Genomic DNA, 15714 nt, shown 5'->3' with positions numbered 1-15714 from the left:
GCCTTCAACTTTTCCTGCCATTATTTTCTTTTCCAGTGAGTCCTATCTTCTCATAATGTGACCCAAGTATCATAGCCTCAGTTGAATCATTTTAGCTTGTATGGAGAGTTCGTACTTAATTTGATCTAGAATCGTGGTGGCGAACCTTTGGCACTCCAGATGTTATGGACAACAATTCCCATCGGCCCCTGCCAGCATTGCCAATCAGCCATGCTGGCAGGGGCTTATGGGAATTGTAGTCCACAACATCTGGAGTGCCAAAGGTTCGCCACCACTGATCTAGAACTTACTTCTTTGTTTATTTGGCAGTCCGTGGCATCTACAAAACTCTCCTGCAATATCACGTTTCAAAGGAATCAACTTTCTTCCAGTCAGCTTTCTTCATGGTCCAGTTTTCATCCCCATACATAGTAATGGGGAATACTATGGCATGAATTACACTTGATCTTGATCACCAGCGACACACCTTTACACTTCAGAATCCTTCTTGTAGCTCCTTCAGGGCTGCCCTTCCCAGTCTCAATCTCCTTCTGATTTTTTAAATTGTCCTTTCCTTTGTGGTTGATGGTCGAATAAAAAATCTTGAACAATTTCAGCTTCATGCCTCGATTTCATGCCTCTGTGCCATTACCAACCTTTTCCCTTAGGCCCTGGCCTGCCATTGTTTTTGTGGCCTTCACTTCACCTCTTTCCCCCTCATCTCTTTATTTTCATCATTTTGTGTTGTGTGTGTTTTGGTTGAATCAATGAAGGATTGATTAAATGGACCTACAGAGCATCGAAACAATGAATCAACAAAATATTGTTTCAAGAAATTTAAAAAAAGCTTACCCCACCCCCCACCTGACGGCCATGAAGCATTTGGGGGAGGTGAATGCAGACAAACATCATGCTGAAAGAAAATATACCGGAAACGTACTAAGTGACTTGTGGGGGGGAAAGCCAGTGGCCTCTTCTCCACTATGTATGTTGTGCATCAAACCAGTCAGAAGTTGTGGCACACCCAATTCTTTTAAAAACAACCATAGCTTTTCATGATCCACACAATTAAAAGCTTTGGTGAACTTATAAAACACTAGCTGATTTTCTTCTGAAATTATCTCCTTTGCTCCAGTGACCAATGTACATTTCTAATATGATTTCTACTATGCCTTCATGTTTGAATCCAGCTGGAATATCCGCCACTTTTTGTTCCATATATGGTAATAGTCTTTGTTGTAAAAATTTGCTCATCACATTATTCACATGAGAAATTAATGTGATGTTCAAAAGTTGCTGTAGTCTTTGATGTTACCTGTTGGGATTGGAATGTTAACTGAAAGTTTCCAGCCTTTAGGGCCATTGTTTTGTTTTCCACATATATGGCCATGTTCTTGTTAAGATTTAGATGGAGTCTGTTTACGTGGTTTGCACAAGCTCTATTGTTTCAAAACTGCAGGTTCTTCTTTAAGCTTCTTTGAAGGAATACGTCTGCCAATGTATTTCACACTGAAACCCATGAAAGAGGAATAAGATTTATCTTTTTGTTAGGTTGAAAACATTCGAATTCAGCCTTTGAGACAGCCTCATGCCAGAAATAGTGAATTGTGTTTTAAAACACAATATCCCAGAACTGGCTTCTTGTATCTGTGTGCCAGTTCATGGCATCTGATCCCATCACCAAATTCTAAATTGGTTAGTTACCAGTGGCACCTTGGGGTTCTTGGCAGCAGCCACAGAGAGAGATCCAGAAATGATGTACTGTGGAAGAAAGAAAAGGGGGTCAGAAGGGATGGAAGGGTTTGAATCTGAGCATCCTGTAACCCTGGATCTGCTCCTCCCTCCCTCCCTCCCACCGATGAGATGAGAAATCTCTGAGACTGGTGGAGGGCCCAAAAGTGTCAAAAGGACCCAGGATCCAAAAGTGGACCTATATCTTGTCCTTGAATTCCAAAGATTCGTCAAACAATGGTATGTTATGCAAATGATGGAGCACAGTGGGCCTCATGAAGTGGGCTGAAAGGACGTCACACATTTCTGCATGCCCTGTGAGGATAGCTTCTGAGAAGGGATTACCTGTTGAGTCACAAACATTCACCCAACTCCAATGCCTCTGTTAATTACACTCATACAATTACACTCTTGTATCTGTCTGCCACTTCATGGTGTCTGATCCCATCGCCAAAGTCCAAAACTGGTGAGTAACCAGTGGCATTTTGGGGTCCTTGGCAGCTGCCACAGAAAGGGGTGTACTGTGGAAGAATGAAATAGCTGTAGTCGATCAGTTTCATTGACGAGATTTGACTGGGCATTGCAACACATAGAGGAACTAGAAGCTGGCATTTAAAGATAGGAAAGCTTAATTTCCTGTAGAATGGAATTCTGCAGAGGGCAACCGGGATCATTTCTGGATCCCTTTCTGTGGCGGCTGCCAAGCACCCCAAGGTGCCACTGGGTACTAACCAATTTGGGACTTTGGTGATGGGATCAGACACCATGAACTGGCAGACAGATACAAGAATTACACTTAAAAGACTGTCCTGTTAGCCATGAAATCTCAGAATATCCATGCTCTACCCTTGCTCAAGGCTCCTCTCCCCTCACCTGTAGAACATGGATAACCTGAGATTTCATGCAAGCAAAGTAAATCCACCCAATACTATTGCCCACTCTAGAATTCCATTCTATAAGGAACTAGCATGCCCGGCCACACGTTGCTGTGGATGAGTCTGGTGAAGTGGAAAAGGAAGAAAAGGGGAAGCGAACGGTTCGAACATGTGTCATTGCACAATAATTGCAAGGGAGGGGAGAGGCAAGGGGCCCCTCGCTCCCCTCCCTCTCTCCCGTTCCCTTGCATGGCAACCCTGCAGGTACCCTCCCTAATGTTCCCCTTCCTCTGCTAGGGTGGGTGGGCCATGTCCAGGTGGGCTGGTCCTGTCCCTTTCACTCCCTTCCCTTGCAGGCGAATTATCTAGCGTAAAACACGCTGGGAGGCATGAGCTACGCTGTGTTCAAATTTCAGAGCATTTGGTCCAGCAAACCCCTGGACAGTCTCTCACCTTCCCCTTCCTCCGCTTGGGTGGGTGGGCCATGTTCAGATAGCCTGCCGCATCCCTTTCACTCCATAAGGCAGTGGTTTTCAAGGAAGGCATGGTTGGTTCCCTTGTATCAGAGGGTGTTACTTTGATGGCCAGCAGATGGCGCTGTTGCGGAACAGAGCTGTGGTTCCAACTGTCACAGGTGTAGCATGTACATAATAACTGGCACAATTGTGACATGTACACAACAGGAGGTGTGGAAACAGTATGAAAAGCTGGCCGCACATGAATGTGATGTTGTGTGAAAATTTCAAAGCAATCGGTCCAGTAGTTTGGGAGATTACCTGTCAGCAGAAAAACGAACTGATAGATTTTTATATATATAAATTAAGCTTTCCTGTCTTTTAATGCCAGCTTTTAGTTCCACTGTGTGTTGTAATGCCCAGTCAAATCTCCTCAATGCAACTGATCAACTACAGCTGTACATTCATCGCTAAGGTTTAAGCAGCCTCGTGGCTAAACTCAAGATGGCCGGACTCTCCAAAGCACAGTCTTTTGTGGGGTGAAAGTTGTTATGACTGCTTCTTTCAAACCAGTAAGTGGATAATTACCACGATTCCCATCCAATATGCATTAGTAAGATGTCCTTCGTGGGCATTAGATGTAGGAGGACTTTCTGTTATGGCTACCACAAGCCCAAAAGATATTTCCAGGATACCGATCAGGATCTGCGTGATCTGCCGAGACAGAGTGAAATGGCATGTTAGCATTTATCTTGTGTTCCAAAGCCTAATTATGACACGGGCCACTGTTTTTTTCTAACATGGTGCTCATTTCCTTGTACGGTGGAGGACAAGAATGCCGTGTATCTGTCTGCCAGTTCATGGTGTCTGATCCCATCACCAAAGTTCCAAATTGGTTAGCTACCAGTGGCACCTTGGGGTGCTTGGCAGCTGCCACAGAAAGGGATCCAGAAATGATCCCGGTTGCCCACTACAGAATTCCATTCTAAAGGAAATTAAGCTTTTCTAATTATGACACGGGCCACTGTTTTTTTTCTAACATGGTGCTCATTTTCTTGTATGGTGGAGGACAGGAATGCCGTACCCTCATAGGTGAGGTGCGGACTGAGCTGAACACTAATACACAGAGTTGAAGTGGAAGAACAAGAGTTTGTGCTTTTATGTCACTTTTCTCAATCTTTAAAGGGTGGCTCCCATACTCCTTTAACTTCCTCTCCCCACAACAGACAGCCTGTAAGGTAGGTGGGGTTGAGAGAGTTCTGAAAGAGCTGCGACTAGTCCAAGGTTGCCCAGCAATAATGTAGGAGTGGGGGAATTGATAGGAGTTTTACGAATTTATTTCCCCACTCCTACAAGGTGACCTTGGGCTAGTCACAGTTCTCTCAGATCTATCTGCCCCATCTACCTCACAATGGGAAGGAGAAGGAAAAGGACTTTGCCTTGAGACGCCTCACAGGAGAGAAAGGTGGGGCAAACTTTCTTGTTCTACATCTGTTGGTAAAGGTAATGTCTGAAGGAAATAAATGCAAATTCTGTCCATCACATCTTATATTAATCTTACGCTGGCTATATTTGTCTACTGACCAATGCAATCCAGATTAATCCTTGATGTATAGGTTAGGGAGAAAACATTTGTGAAATGTTTTTAACTATGAATGGAACCTCCATGTACCAAGGCAGAGTACCTTTGACTACCAGATAGCAGGTGTCAAGTGGCTCTCTTCCTGTTGTGTCAAACATGTGAGATTCCCACAGCCCAGTCACTACTTCTTCTTGGGAATAGGCAGAGGCAGGAGAAGAGCCCTGCTGGATCAGACCAGTGGCCCTCCTAGGGCAGCATCATATCTGAGATAGTGGCCAAGCAGTTGGAGGCCCCAGCAAACAGGGCTTAGAGGACAAGGCCTGACCCTGAAGCTGACTCTCAGCGCTGATATTCAGAGGTTCGCTGCCTCTGTTCATCCCAGAACACTTATCTGGTTAGTTTTGATTCATCATCCCCAGAAGGGATTAAAGAACGTTTGCTAAGAAGAAGTGAAACTAAAATGAGTAGCAAGAAGGTCTGTTTCTCCAACACAACCGGTACCTTCGAAAGCATGTTCTGCCAAAACCAAAGAAAAAACAGAGTTCAACTAGTCAATGTGTCACACGAAACATAGTGTGTTTTGTCAGTCACTTCCTAGCCAGTAAGAAATTAAGATACCAATAATACTTACCATACCCCTAACCTGGCTTTTCCTGCAATAACCTGTACATGGATCCCTGCCCCTTTATCATTAACAACAGCCCTGCAAGAAAGATTAGACATAGGCTCCTTCCGCACACGCAAAATAACGCATTTTCAAACCACTTTCACAACTGTTTGCAAGTGGATTTTGCCATTCCGCACAGCTTCAAAGAGCACTGAAAGCAGTTTGAAAGTGCATTATTCTGCATGTGCGGAATGAGTCTAAGACACAGCAACTGGCTCTCTCAATAATTTAATAGATAGATTGGAATTTGAACCTGGGTCTACTCAGGCCTTTTAAAGTCTAAACTCAACTTCAGAAAGTAACTAGACCAGCAGTCTTTATTTCAGCATATTTCGAAAACTTTTCATACTTCAGGCATAGTGTTTATGAGCTCAGACTGAATGTTTTGCTCATGAACAGATTTTTTGAACTTCAAAAAAAAAACCTACCTGTCCCTATGTGTGTCTGCTTGGGTCTTTGTGTGTGTCATTCTAGATGTAGTCCTGAGTGGAAGATCAAAAATCCAGAACAGAGACTCACACAGGGATGCAGCGTGCAGCTTTCTCAGACAGCAGGTAATTCCATTGTGCAGCTCCATCAGCAGTGATTAAATGAACCCCTGCCTCCTGAAGTAGGGACCTTTAGGTACCTCTACAACTGAAGCTGACTGGAAAGAGATAATGCCTGAATCATACAGAGCCATAACAGGCACTCTTCCAGGGAGCGGGAAGGGACCTTTCAGTCATCTCTTGTGGCATGTTAGGGCTTCCACGTTCTCCTTACTTACCCCCAGAGCCATTGGTTCACCCTGATACAATGTCTTCAGTGGGCGTGGCACAGAAGACCGTATTACGTTGTCTGCGATGGACTCAAGAGTTGCCTGGTCCTTTAGGTCCATATCGGCTAGCAAAAAGGATACCACACAATTTATGATCTGGAAGAGATGCTTGGATTCAGAAGAGGCTGACGAGATGGAGAAACAGAGGGGGAGACAGAAATTAGAGCAAATCTTTTCAAGTAGGGTCCATTTCAGAAGGGGGAAATTAGACCCCTCTTGTATTGGGGTTGCAGCTCTAGGGGAGGGGAGGGGGTGACCTTTGGCTACTGACCTATCGGGCAGGCTTGAAGGGAGTCTGGAAGCTGCTGTGAGGTCCTGCCTTTGTCTTTCATGTTTATTTTTAGAATAAACAAATGGCAACAAAGACTGACAAATGACCAATATCTATACACAACAAACAATGCAACCTCAGCAAGTGCATAGTATGATGCCCAAGCTGAAGATCAAAACAGTTGGCCAAGGCCAGGGGTTGGCAACCTTTACTACCCAAAGAGCCATTTGGACCTGTTTTCCACAGAGCCGCCTCCAATTCGGCCCCTCCACTCACCTTTCCTTCCAGCACTGGGAGGCAGAGGTGCTGGGCAGTGAAACCCCCTCTGCCCGATGGAGGGGGCAGAGGGGGGATGGCAGCTGCTCTGGAGGGACATACCCACACTACCCTCTGACCTCCAGGCCATGCGGAGCCGCAGTATAAGGCTGAAAGAGCCGCATGCAGCTCCGGAGCCACAGGTTGCAGACCCCTGGCCAAGGCCATAATGAAAAAACACTCAGTCAGTCAATTCAATGACATTTGACTTCAAATATTTTCATAATTCCCATATATCGTGCATGATCAGTAAACAATTAGACATAGCTAAGAACTGTGAGCTTGGCTTTAAGCAGCCTCGTGGCTAAACTTGACTTTATTTCAATAGTTTATAAACATAGAGCATCTTTGTACAAAAAGAATCTGTGCTCCCCCTCTCCCCACCCCATCATAAAAGCTTGCAGATCAATATTTTGTCCACAACCATGGTTAACTAACACTTTCTCACACACGCACAAGCCTTTACTGGCATACAAAACAGGACAAAATTTTAAAGCAAAACAAGGTTAAGAAATACAGTTAAAATTACTAATTTCCAGTATAAAATTAACAGTTTCACAAAAGAGCACATCAGAGCTGTTCAGGAGATTGGGTATCTTATAACACTCCATAACCGTGGTCGACTAACACCTTCTCAATCAAACCTCAAATTCTAGCACAGTGATGGCGAACCTATGGCACGGGTGCCAGAGGTGGCACTCGGAGCCCGCTCTGTGGGCACACACACACAGAGTTAGTCATGTGGGGGCGGAAAATCACCCCCCCACACACACACACATATACAGTGGCCTGGGCCACTGAGCACGACATGCGCACACCGTGGTGAGCAGGGAGGATTCAGCTGGCGGGCCTGGTGCCTGTGCTCCAGGTGGCTTCTGTCTGGGGTGGGGGGTGGGGAGCAGAGGAGGCAGAGATACTAGAGAGGGACAGAGCGATGCATGCAGGACTTGCTGGAGGCTAGAGCAGGCTGGCCCCTGCTCGAGCGAGTGGGGCAGAGGAAGAGGGAGCCAACTGTTTTTTTCTAAACTTAAACCTCAGCATTCAGGTTAAATTGCTGGGTTGGCACTTTGCGATAAATAACTGGGGTTTGGGTTGCAATTTGGGCACTCAGTCTTAAAAAGGTTCGCCATCACTGTTCTAGCACATTGTTTTGTTTCCAGAAATTGGCACTTACTAAGATCAAATTGCTCAGAATGGAACCACATTTCTTTGCCTGTGGTTCTTCCAGATGGAAGAATAGAATTTGTATCAGACTGCACACAGTTTCACTCATGACTTTGCATACTTTGTACCAAAATAATTTTGCCCACCAAATGTGATACAGAGAACTTTTCACTTGAAGGCACCTTTAACACTGATCAGTATCGTTCAACATCGGCCGATTCCCCACTTCAAAAATGAAACTCGACTCAAACTGGTTTGGTCAGAATCAGGAGCTTTTGAGCAAGGTTTCATTGTCCCCACTACAGCTGCTGCCCCCGTGTTCCCACAAACAGAGCAGCCATGCAGGATTCCCCATTGTCAGCAGATCAAATGGGCGATCCGCTCAGGGGCTATCCTAATTGGCTGCCACGTTGTGCTGGGGCGGGAATTTTTTTAAATCTTCGAACGGACGGATCCACGTCTCTGCGAGCATGTGCAGAACGACTCTACATAGGAAAGGGGAAACGGGCGATTAAAGCAAAGCTCCATTTCCACGTACCTTCGTCTATTATTGTTTAAGTGAATGCAAGGTAGACACAAACACACTCGCCCACCCCCCTCCCCACAACTACAAAATGTCTAGAGGTGGGTATTCATGCCTGAAATCATTAATGTGGCGCACATCCCCCCCCCCCCACCGCTCCACATTCGCTGTGTGTTTTTTGAAAAGCTCTACATTCATCCAGGTCCGGGAAAAGCACGTGTTAAGGGGGAGAAGCAGCGGCGAAACCAGCTTCGCCTGGAACACAGTGGGTAATTCTTCCCCAACCTGGTTTTTTTGCTCAAGTAACGTATGCGTTTTAGTCAGTGGGAAATCGGCCATCTAATACCAACCTAACAGTAGTTTCATGCCATTTTATCTAAGATTGATTTTAACCAATGTACTCAAAATATCAGTTATTTTTCCCCATTTATCATTTTTTTAATTTCCGGAATCAAACCTCTCTGCCATTTTTGCCTGCAAGCTGGTTCTTGTGGTCTGATTCTAACAATAACCTTAAAATGTTTGCTTCCTTTGACAATGATGCACATGAAAGCAGAGGTGGGATCCAACCAGTTCTCACCACTTATCTAGAAGTGGTTACTATTTTTTTCTGAGTCCCGAGAAGGGGTTACTAAAGCAACCTCCCTGTCCAATAGCCCCATTGGCACTACGCCACTGTTTGAATCCCACCACCATCGGAACCTGTTATTAAAATTTTTGGATCCCACCACTGCTTGAAAGGTAGATGAAGCAAGGTTGCCACCTCCAGGTTGGCAAATATCTGGAGAACTGGGGGTACAGTCTGGAGCAAGTGGGTTTTGGGGAGGGGAGAGACCTCGGTGGAGCAGCCCTTTTGCCCTGGGGGACTGATCGCTGTAGCCTGGAGATCTGGTGTGATTCTAGGGGATCTCCCTACTTTTTCCTTTTCTGGTTGTGGCCGCCTCCTCTAAGGAGTGTATTTATTCACGGCCTTTTCACAGACTGACTGCATTCACCCCCAGTTGCTGCATGCTGATCAGTGAAGCTGGACGGCTCTGGCCGAAGGGTAAGGAAGAAAGGCTCACTCTTTTGCCCCTGTTGAAGAATATGGCGTCGAAAGTTGCCACGGAGAGAAGCAGACCTCACCGTGACACGCCTCTGATGTGGCCAGCCGTAGATGCGGGCGAGAGGAGCAAAAACTACCAGACCACAGCCACACAGCCCGGAAAACCCACAACTGCCAGCTGCAGGTCTAATGTTGGTCGAAGGGCATAAGGGCATAAATGGTCTGTGGCCGGCTTGCCTTCTCCCACTCAAGCAAGAGCCCAGCTGGCACTTGAGCTATTGGAGAGATAAAGATGACACCAGCTCCCTTGAAAAGTTTGTCCTTTCTGGTGCCGTCCCAATGCCTTCAAGAACAAAGCAGATTTCAGCAGCAGGCAGTAATTAGGCAGGTGCAGCAAAGAGTAGCTGTGTGCCCTGCGTGCAGAGCCTTCACCGCTGTTTTGTTCAGCTTGCCAACCTCCCGGGGCAGCATGGATTTTTCCCTGAATCCCCACTGATCTGAAGATTACAAAGACTGATCCCCCCTGGAGAGAAGGACAGTTAAGGAGCATGGACTCTGTTGCCTCGCATCCCTGCCAGCTCCCTCCTCCTCCAAAGTGTCATCTCCCCCCGCCCCCCGCTCCGGCTCCGCCCTCAACAGTACAGGAATTCCCCAACCCGTAGGTGGGACCCTTTCTGAGCCAAGGCGCAGGGGCCCCGCCGCGAAAGGCGCTCGATCCCGGAGGCTGTCCTGGCGATCTGATTCGTGGGCACCTTCGCCCAGGCTTGGAAATCGCCTTCTCGTGCCGGCGGAGGCCCCACCAGTCGGGTCCCCCCGACTCACTCACCCCAGCGGGCGGCTTTGGACCCGAGCCAATCCGGGGCGCACCTCCTGCTCCTGCCAAGGCTGCCCGGTTCTGCAACGACCCCTCGGCCGGCACCACAGGCCGGCTCCCCTCCCCTCCTCTCCTCCCCGCCGCAATCCTGGGGTCAGTTACTCCCTGCGTGGACGCTGCGGGCGCCGGTCCAAGACACACGCCCCGGACGGGGAGGGGGGGAGAAGGGGAGGTGCCACCGGGAATAGGAGGCAACGGAGGGCGGGGACGCCCCACAGGGGATGAGGGTGGGATCTGGTTTCAACCCCACCTCCCCCAGTGTGCCCAGAGGGAGGGATTCTGGAATCCAGGTCCTTTTTTGCAAAGAAGACAAAAGTATAAAATAATCTTAAATGGTAAAAAAAAGTATAAAATGGTACACAATGATTTAAAGAAGAGTTTGGATTCATACTCCACTTTTTTCAACAATCATGAGGCTCAAAGCAGCTTACAAATCCCTTTCCCTTCGGCTCCCCACAATAGACTAGGTGGGGCTGAGAGAGTTCAGAGAGAACTGTGACTGGCCCAAGGACACCCAGCCGGAATGTAGGATCGCTTAATTAGAGTCTGCCAATCACGGGGAAGCCTGGGGAATCAGTCCTGGTTTTCCAGATTAGAGTCCCCCCTGCTGCTAACCACTGGACCATGCTGGCTCTCCACTCCTGCGCATTATTATATTCATTCTGTCTACCCAGACTAGCAGCAGGGTCTCTAGGATAGGGAGGCCTATACCAGATTCCTTAATTGGAGATACCAGGGATCGAACTCGGGACTTTCTGCAGTCAAGCAAATGCGACATTGCTGAGCCGAAGCCTCTTCCTTCCCACCTCCATTTAGAGTTGTAGACCTTGGCCACACCCTAACACTGCCTCCGCTATACCGAAATCTTCCTTCTGCAGGGACAGAAGTCTTCTTGATGCCCTGGTGGAACTCCATCCTGACTCCAGGGCAGAAACGACAGGGCTCAAGGGCCAGATGTTGGTCAGAGCTGACCCCTAGATGGCAAGATCAGCTGCCTGCGGAGGACTCCATAGGGCTGGGCTGACAGTGGGGCATTCGTGTGGAGCTGATTTATTTGTAAGCCGCTTTTCTCCTCACTTGGGACATCATCCTCCACTTCATTATCTCACAACAACCCAGCGAAGGAGGCTGGTTTGGCCCTTTGTGATGGACCTGAGGCCACTCAGGGACCTTCCAGTCAGGGGCTACCAGTGTGTTTGTGGGGGAGGCAGGGGTGTATCTATGGTGGGGCAAGCCAGGGCATTGTTAGCCTTGATTCTGTTGCCTCGCATCACGTCCTTTCCTTCCAGTCAATTATATGTATTAACATTCATAGCAAATATTGTGATATAATTAAGGTTTAGCTTGATTATATGTATATTTGATAGTGGTAAAACAGTTTGTATTGAAATTATATACTCATGTAACCAATGATATTGGGTAGAATTTATTTATGGTAAATATTATAACACTTTTGCTAAGATCAAAGCGTTACCAAGCAATGGCACAATCTAGGAAAACAAGTGAAAAGGTAACTTTTGGAAAAAGAGGAAGATACATAAATCTCTAAAGATGTTTTGTCTGAAATTCTGGAGTAAATTAAGACTTTCTTGTACTGTGACAGGATATCAGATGCTCAAAAGATCTTATACTTACTAAATAATTCTGATCCTGTAGTTTGTGAATTGGTGGCCAAGTTTTTACTAGAAATTATATACCCTAAAGCACAGGTGTCAAACTCGCGGCCCTCCAGATGTTATGGACTACAGTTCCCATCATCCCCTGTGAGCATCATGCTGGCAGGGGATGATGGGAGCTGTAGTCCATAACATCTGGAGGGCCGCGAGTTTGACACCTGTGCCCCAAAGGATAGCTCTGTTCTTTTTAATTTTGTTGTGTCACTCTGTGATTAAGAGATTCTTTACTATCATTTTATTTGGGGATGTTTTAAATTTGTTCTTTGTATTCTACCTGTATCGTCCTATATGCCACTAAAAGCTTGGTTGAGTATGAGTTGAGTAGATTAAGCATTCTAGCAAGCAACAAGTGAAGCAACTCCAGAACCTCCATGCAATATCAGCAAGTTGCGAGAGATTCCAAAGAAGAATTAACTAGATTAAAAGCAGAAAGTGTACAAGAACTTGCTGAAATCAGAGAAAAGACTAAAAAAAAGACTGAAGAAATAGCTAAATTAAAAGTCACAACAACAATTTGAACTTCTCTTTGAAGATCAACGTAAACAAATATAGTATACTGAAGAAAGAATACATACATACATTAGCCTTTATTGGCATAATCAGAAAGCAAAATAAATACATCAGTAATAAAAGCAAAAAAGCCCCAAAAGGACCACAACAGATACATACTATTAGATCTGAAGAAAGAATAGAGGCTGATTCCGCATGGGCCAAAAACAGTGGTGTGAAAACAGTATAAACCCTTTTACACCATTTTCACACCATTTTCACACTGGTGTTTTTGGCCCATGCGGAATCAGCCAGAGATATTAGAAGATTAAGTAAGGGGGAGAAATCTAAGGTGGATTCTGCATGGGCCAAAAACAGCGGTGTGAAAATGGTATAAAAGGGTTTAAAACAGTGTAAAAGCATTTACACAGTTTTCACATCGTTTTCACACCGCTCTTTTTGGCCCATGCGGAATCTGCCTAAGATTTAAGAAAGTATTTGGACAAGTTGGCAAAACTGACCTGGAAGGTGACTTTTACAAACTGCTATAAGAATATCTTTTAAAAAAAGAGGATCTCCCAGAAATTGACCAGATATAAAAAAATAATTCTAGGTTTGCATATAAAAATAAGCACTCCCAGAGACCTCTGCTTTTTAAAAAAGCACCCAGGCTTCAGGCTGACTGGATCTTCCCTTCCTCTCTGAGAAGTAGGGAAGATTCAGACAGCCACCAGCCTGGACGCTTAAAAAAAAAATACGAGAGAGACTTAAAAAAAAGTCGAGGAGTCTCTTGGCTTTTTTTTTAAGCGCCCAGGCTGGAGCGCCCCTCCCTCTCTGAGTCCCCCCCACACCTCTCTCTCCCACTTTTTAAGGTAAGTGGGGAGGGGGCGGAAAACCTGGAGACTACTCCAGGCACCATTTTGATCAGCTACACCTCTGGGTTAAGGCACGTAAGGCATGTTCAAAGAATACAGCTTTCGTTGTCGAAGGCTTTCACGGCCGGAATCACTTGGGTGCTGTGTGGTTTCCGGGCTGTATGGCCGTCAGGATACTTCTATTCAGATGCTCCCACTAGTGACCTTGCTATCTCCATTGTTACTCCCATGCTATAGACTTCATTGTTACTCATACTTCTATTCAGATGCCCTCAACTATTGACCTGGTTGTCTTCTTTGTTACTCACAGACAATGTTTCTTCACCCACCCTGGACAATCCAACAGAGATATATACTCCACTTGCTTTCCCAACATCAGATCCTCTGAAGATGCCAGCCACAGATGCAGGCAAAAAGTCAGGAGAGAATGCTGCTAGAACACGGCCAAACAGCCCGGAAACCACACAGCACCCAAAATACAGCTTTCAATTGCATAATTTATACAATCATTAGTACAAGAGTCACTTTCTGATTGGTCTAAAATCTCTAATTTTCCCAGGCTATTGATTAGATGTGCGCCTATGGCTGATTGGTCTAAAACTTCTAATTTTCCCAGGCTATTGATTAGGTGTGTGCCTATGGCTGATTGGACAGATCTGCCGCAGTTCCTGAGAGTTTCTACCCATGCTTTCCATTTCTGTGTATGTACCTAATTTTTTTTCAAGCGCTTACATATTCTGTCCTCTTGACTTGAATCCTTGCTACTAATGAACACGAGCTAGCTTCCTGTTTTTCAACCACAAGGTGGCATTGTGGTCTTGCTTCCTAACATCTGTTGCTTTTTTTTAAGTCCTAATCCTTATATCACTGGATTAGGAACTGCTTCAGAAGACCCCAGGAGCACGACTTTCTGAGAGGGCAAGGAGTACCCACTCATACCTAGGCACTTGGATTGCAACCTTCCAACCTGTCCTGATTCCATCCCATAGCAGCCATTTTGTGATTGATTCTGCCTCCCATGACAGCCATTTCACGAAGGGGCTCAGCACCATTTATCAAGAGTGCCCAGAGGCTTGTGGGGGCTAGAACCTCTTTATAGCCCAGCTCAGTTACGTTTGGAAAGATTGTTGAAGAAAAAAATATCAAAGACTCGGCCTTTAAAAGGAAATAAATTCTTTTTACTGTGTAGAATAGATATCTCCCACAGGTTGGTCTTTCTAAGAGAGTCACACCCTAGTCAGACAAAAACCTTTATCTTTTATAGATGCAAAGAATACATACATCACAATTCAAACTCATCCATTCACATGCATACATACCCCATATGATCATATTTCTCCAAGATCCAGCCCTTGTGATGTAAGCTAAAATCAAAATGACTCTTCTGCCTCTCTAAAGAAAGACAGCATGGTGCCTCTCTCTTCAAAGTGAGCTAAAGGGGTGTCTGGCTTATGTCAAGATAGGCAGTCTCCTGAATTCCTGAGGGATGGACATACCAAGGTAGAGACATCTCCAGTGTAAAAAGATTTAACAAACATACAGCTTATTCATTTAGAAGGTTAAAAATGATTATAACAATTACTATAATATGTGATTATATTAGAATGCATTTCATGCATACTTTTCATATATTTCACTATCATCCCAGTGCTAAAATATAGAAAAACATAATTACAAAATGATCCTATCATTCCCATCTCTCCTCTAACCTCTGAACCCTGTCCCAATCTGTACCACATTCTTTAGTGAGCTTTTTGCCTGCATTCAACTGCTGATCAGTTGGCCTAGAGAGCAAAAACTATCTTGAATCTTTGGTCACATTAGTTATATGGGCCCCTTCTATTCTTTAACATTAAATACAATTTGCAGGCCTAATCTCCTGTCCCACAGGCTGAAAAAAAGTTGGGGACTCTGCTAGAAACATTACAATGAAAAATGCAAATAAAATTAAAGCAACAACGAGAAACATATACGCCATTGTGTATGTGTAAAGTGCAGTCAAGTGGCAGCCAACTTATAGTCGCAGTCTTTCAAAGCGAGTGAGAATCAGAAGTGGTTTGCCATTGTCTTTGTCCGCAGAACCTTTTTTTTTTGGTGGTCTCTCTTTCAAGCACCAATCCTGCTCAGCTTCTAAGACAGCGATGGCGAACCTTTTCGAGAACGAGTGCCCAAATTGCAACCCAAAACCCATTTATGTATCGCAAAGTGCCAACACGGCAATTTAACCTGAATACTGAGGTTTCAGTTTAGAAAAACGGTTGGCTCCAAAGCATGCCTTACTCAGGAGTAAGCTTGGTGGTAGTCGGTGGCTTTGCTTTGAAGCAACCGTGCAACTCTTCCAACAGGTACATCATGATCCTTGGAGGGTTTACTCAG

At 45.5% G+C, this 15714-nt stretch overlaps 1 protein-coding gene across 4 annotated transcripts in view; it reads right to left on the bottom strand.

The window, feature by feature from the left end:
• The window catches only part of LOC125435065 (membrane-spanning 4-domains subfamily A member 4A-like), a 58462-nt gene extending 47999 nt beyond the window's left edge, over positions 1-10463 (bottom strand). The window contains exons 1-4 of one of the 4 annotated variants that reach the window (XM_048501079.1): positions 10251-10463; positions 6056-6231; positions 3629-3754; positions 1684-1740 (exon numbers count right to left, since the gene is read on the bottom strand). In XM_048501079.1, the coding sequence (XP_048357036.1) occupies positions 1684-1740; positions 3629-3754; positions 6056-6166 (294 nt within the window). In that variant the 5' untranslated portion in view covers positions 6167-6231; positions 10251-10463. The remainder of the gene's footprint in view (positions 1-1683; positions 1741-3628; positions 3755-6055; positions 6232-10250) is intronic. The other 3 variants (XM_048501080.1, XM_048501081.1, XM_048501077.1) reach the window with 3 other exon arrangements.
• Between the last annotated feature and the right edge of the window lie 5251 nt (positions 10464-15714).

The sequence above is a fragment of the Sphaerodactylus townsendi genome, linkage group LG06, assembly GCF_021028975.2.
Source record: "Sphaerodactylus townsendi isolate TG3544 linkage group LG06, MPM_Stown_v2.3, whole genome shotgun sequence".
NCBI lineage: Eukaryota > Metazoa > Chordata > Lepidosauria > Squamata > Sphaerodactylidae > Sphaerodactylus > Sphaerodactylus townsendi.
Note: the sequence above shows the minus strand (reverse complement) of the source record. Positions and strands in the feature narration are given on the sequence as shown.